This window comes from Perkinsus marinus (assembly GCF_000006405.1).
Source record: "Perkinsus marinus ATCC 50983 genomic scaffold scf_1104296975926, whole genome shotgun sequence".
Classification (NCBI taxonomy): domain Eukaryota; phylum Perkinsozoa; order Perkinsida; family Perkinsidae; genus Perkinsus; species Perkinsus marinus.
In genome coordinates, this window is record NW_003200605.1 from 338,637 (window position 1) to 343,337 (window position 4,701).

Sequence of the window (4,701 nt, forward strand, 5' to 3'; positions counted from 1 at the left end):
GTAATGTATTCGGCATTTTTTATCATCCCTGAAGTCTCCGTTTGATATTACTGCTACTTTCAGGTAAGCGATATCCCTTCACTGGACAACACATGAACGACCAAATACGGATAGGGCACTTCAAGTTCAAGAAGATGGACCATGTTAGTGAAGATGCGAAGAATTTGGTATCGAGATTGATAGTCGTTAACCCCAACGATCGGATCTCACTCGAGGATGCTCTAGGCCATCCTTGGCTCCGCAATTTTCCTCCCGCCCAAGCTCTACAGCAGGTGTGGGTTCCAGAATCTCGTGTACCACAACTCACTGAACTTTACTCTACTCTTACCACGAGGGCCATTGGATATGAACCGACTATTAGTAGTGTGCCTTCACAAGTGTTGAAGCCGACGAGCATCGCGGAAGCTCCGAGCCCGTTGGCTAGTTTTCACGAACCGGGCGAAGATTCCCCTATGACCATCGACGACGATGAGGATGATTATTCCCCGATCGATGGGATGCAGGTCGAGCATTTGGACTCTCGCGGGGACCCGATGGAGACTAGTGACATATCGCAGTCTCGGAGTTCGGCTACACGAGGTGACCGTCATAAAGAAAAGGAGTACTTGGCAGTTCAAAATCGTGGAGGATCTCGCTCGCCCGTGTCTGATGTCGCGAACAGAGTTGTCGTGCCGAACTTGGCGGCGAATCTTGGGAAAAAGGCGGCGCAAGATTTCCGTCTAGATGAACTTTGCACAGCACAGCTGAACATTCTGAAAATTTTCCAGCAAATTTATATACATTTCCGGCATCATCCGGTGGTGGCTCAGCTAGTTCAAGCGATGATTTTCGAAGCACGGGAGCTCCAGACGCAGACGACGGTGATGCTGAGTCGCTGTGGTGACATTGCGGAGGTGGTCAGGAAGGACCTGTCGGACATGGTCCTGTTCGCGGAGGAGGGTCTGCCTGATGAGGCCATGGCTGGGCTGGATTCGGTGAAAGCAAAGTTACAAGGAATGTCGGCGAGCTCTGAGGAGCTGCATGCGCACTATGTGGAGTTTGAGGGGAAGGTGCAGAAGATTATAGTGGGGTTGCCGACTACTGTTGTTGGAATACCATCAGCACAGCAAAGGGAGATCACTGCTAAGGCTATAATGGATGCTAAGGAAGTCATTGATTCTGATGTAAAGATGTCTACAGACGGTCCTAAGATATCACTCGTGGAGTCTAGTTCGAGCGCCAACGACAGCAGCAATATGGGGAATAGCAGTGACAGGAGGACACTCAGTCGGCGATCGAAACGGGCTAATGAGCGTTTGGATTCCCTCTTGGACAGGCTTCGCAACCTGCCCTCTGATGGGAAGATTATTTCAGCGGTGGATGGTAAAGGTGACGCGATCGATTCCGAGGTGGCGGAGTTGCTGGATTTGCCATTCCTGGCAGCGGGCTATGTTGGTGGATATTCGGAGAAGCGAAAGAAACCAGAGTCGAGCTCGGATGAGTCTGCTGTGGTCTCGGACAAGGAACTTGAAGCACAGGGCGAAAGGGCAGCGTGGTCCGTCTCAGACGAGACGATGAAGAAATCGGATGAGGAAGAGTCTATTCCCTCTCGGAAAAGTGACATTCCTAGTGGTAGCGACTCGGAGGCAACAGCACAGCTGGCGGTGACTCGCAAGCTGGTGAATAATGGTGGTTCTGATCCGACTGCTGCTCTCATCGCTGATTCGATGAGGAAACTGCGAAGAATCGATCAGATCCTCCACAAGGTGACGGTGTTTTGGCAGGGAGTGGATCAATCGGTGGCGAAGTTGTCGGATATGCGGGAAAATGCGGCGAGGCTGTTGTCGGGTACGACGAAGTCGGCGCGGATTCTGGCAGTTTTCAGAGAGAGGGCGCGCGAGAATAACGATTTCTGGAAGACCTATGAGGATGTGTGCAAGGAGTATGCGAGGACATCAGCTCGTCAAATGCAAGCTTACTTGGAGGATATGAACTTGGTCTATGCACAAGTTGATGATTTTGATTTGAAGTCTGCTGCTGCTGCCGCCGCTGGTCAGGACGGTGATTCTTCCTCCCCGCCGACGCCCAGTCTAGTTGCTCGACAGGGCTCGGCAGCCTCTATGAGGCTCGCATTGGCTGATACTAGTAGCTGATGATGATGATCATGTTTGAACTTATTCGATTGTTGTTGTTTCGGTAGGTAGTGTGTTGGGGTCTGAACTCGTAGTACTTCTGCTCCTATAAGATTTTCAATCGATGTATAGTTGTGTTGTAAGTGTGTTTGGATCACGACTGTACTGGGGAAGGTGCATCGTAAAGAAATTACGATAGGGCTCAGGATCCGCGTTAACGCCCTGGGGCGCTCTGTAGGGTAGCCTCGAGGGGTCGGTCTTAGGCGCGCTATGCAGGGTGCGTTGTTGGTGTTTGATGAATGTGAGGAAGGTCGAGAGAAGAGCACTGTTGCTGCTCGCAACGGGTGTCGTAAATACGCGTTGTCTAAGGTGACGGTTTCGCCCGTTTCGGATAATGGCTGAAACTGCCCGAGCGTTTCAAGTGTCATGGATGTAGACCATTTAACAAATAGCTTGATTACGAGTTTTTCACTCGGATAGCGTGCTATTGCGGGCGCAGTTTCATAACTGTGGGCAGTCTCTTTATAAAGACCTATTTCCCGTAGTAAGCTTCGTCTGCATGGTAACCGTCTTATCCATAGCTCTTACTGGCTTCCTCCTCCTACACGTAGTCGTTGGTGGAGGTTTGAAGCGACCAGATCAGGAGAAGAGGGGATGTAAGCTACTGGGCGGCCGATTATGTTACCATCGCAACTGCCTGGTGATCGTTTTCGATCTCATTCTTAGGGGAGGCGAAGATTAACGCCGCGACGAGGAACGTCAATTACGCTCTTTACGCCAATGGACGAGGCTGGGTGAAGTCGAATGGCAAGTCGGACTGCAACGGTAAGTGGAAGGACGCGGAGACCTACGGCGCTCGAAAGAAGAAAATCAAACAGTGAGTCCTCCGTTTCCGCCCCGTCTCGCTCATTCGTCGCGTCGTAGATTCTGCATTCGGCTACACGAGAAGCATCAAGACGACAGAGGTTATACCGATGCTCCGAAGAGATACGGTGGGATGAGAGGAGCTTCAAATTGTCGTTTGATGGATGTTATAGATTGCCGACTTGATCCGAATGACAAGGGGAATAACCATGGAACCAAAAACCGTGACTGGCTGTGAGTGACGCTTCCCAATGGGATTTCTGGCATAGTTTGGATTTGCAGATGTTATGAGAAAGAACAAGAATACGTATTGATGCCTCCTCATGGCTCTGGACTCAACTCGACTTGTCCTTCAACCAACCCGTGGCTACACCGTGCTCTGTCATGTAAGTTGGATGATGTCCTTCCCTCCCTCTCCATGAGTGGTTCACTTCATCTCGTTTAGGGTATCCCCGTGATAGCCCACCCAAGTGGTGTCGATATAACTGGTATGAGAAGAGGCAAGTCTGCTGGTGTATGCCGGGCTTTTATCGGGAATCACCGTATGACGTGTCACTTTCCAAGAGGTAAATTTCTTTCCGATGATCGCCTCGCACTATTTCCGCTACTCTTTCAGAGGCTGTCCCGAGGAGGAGATCTTCATCATCCCGCGGTTCGTCAGGAGGAGCGAACTACGCCGACTAGGAGCATTCGATGAGCCTCCAAGAAAAACTGGGGCCGTGGCTGAGGAATCCTCCACCGATGAGTGTACTTGTCCATCCCCATCTGATGCGTTTGACGAGGCCTCCAAGTCTCCATGAGTAATGTAATCGTCAGATGAAGTCGTGATGATTATGTGAAACGATAATTCATCGCTCTATAGCTTTGCCGCAAACGGCAAATCTGTCATTATCTTTCTTGTATGTAAAGAACATGCCGCACTTACTTTAATAGCGCATGTGAAGTCTATGTGAAACTATGGAAGTTCTCTTTTAGTAAACCCTGTAAACTTGTGTTTATCAAGAGTGGGTAGGAAATGGCACTGTTATATCTGAATTTGGGAAATCGTTTACTATTTTCCCTCGTACTGAACTCAATGCAAAGGGGCAGTGGGGCCCCACTGTGGGGCTGTCGCAGCGCACGGGCTGATTCCGGATGGTCAACACGATATGTGTGCGCTTTTACGCTGCTTCTAGCACTACAAGATGAATATGCGTATCAACTTAGGAAACTATTGATGTGATTGATATTGGAATGCAGAAATCTTCTTATGGTTGATGAACAGCTGAGGGTTTCCAAACAGCTCGACGTCCACATAAGCGTTTGTTGCTTGGTGGTGGCTCATAGTCGACTACACAAGTCGGAGGGAGTTGTAAAGATCTCTATGGGTGGAAGCAGTAATACTTTACCCTCCGAGTGAACTTGATTATCGGTCGATGATGGATAGTACTACAAACTTGGGAGTGATCAGCTATGCACAAACGTGTAATCGCGCAGAATGGGTAGAAGCAGTAACAGCGTCCGTCAAGTGTCGCATTCAGAGTACTCATTCTACCTATTGGAGAAGTGATGGGGGAAATGCTCTGTAACTGCCGCCGCCGACAAGAGTTCATTGAACCCAATATAACAGTCGACCTGACGCTGATGCAATCTACTCCAAAATTTTCACGTCTCGTGACGCGACGTGTTTCTAGCGGCTTCACGTTTGGGCACGCGTGCCCGTGACGGCTTCATGTGGAAACGGGCA

General features: G+C 49.8%; 1 protein-coding gene across 1 annotated transcript in view; it reads left to right on the forward strand.

The window, feature by feature from the left end:
* Pmar_PMAR004527 (serine/threonine-protein kinase chk2, putative) overlaps positions 1-3,949 on the forward strand; it is a gene marked incomplete at its 5' end in the record, with an annotated part of 5,023 nt that extends 1,074 nt beyond the window's left edge. The window contains 8 exons of the mRNA XM_002765024.1: positions 64-2,031; positions 2,657-2,767; positions 2,838-2,988; positions 3,036-3,103; positions 3,149-3,209; positions 3,258-3,361; positions 3,421-3,541; positions 3,592-3,949. Of these exons, the coding sequence (XP_002765070.1) occupies positions 64-2,031; positions 2,657-2,767; positions 2,838-2,988; positions 3,036-3,103; positions 3,149-3,209; positions 3,258-3,361; positions 3,421-3,541; positions 3,592-3,775 (2,768 nt within the window). The 3' untranslated portion in view covers positions 3,776-3,949. The remainder of the gene's footprint in view (positions 1-63; positions 2,032-2,656; positions 2,768-2,837; positions 2,989-3,035; positions 3,104-3,148; positions 3,210-3,257; positions 3,362-3,420; positions 3,542-3,591) is intronic.
* Positions 3,950-4,701: the final 752 nt, after the last annotated feature.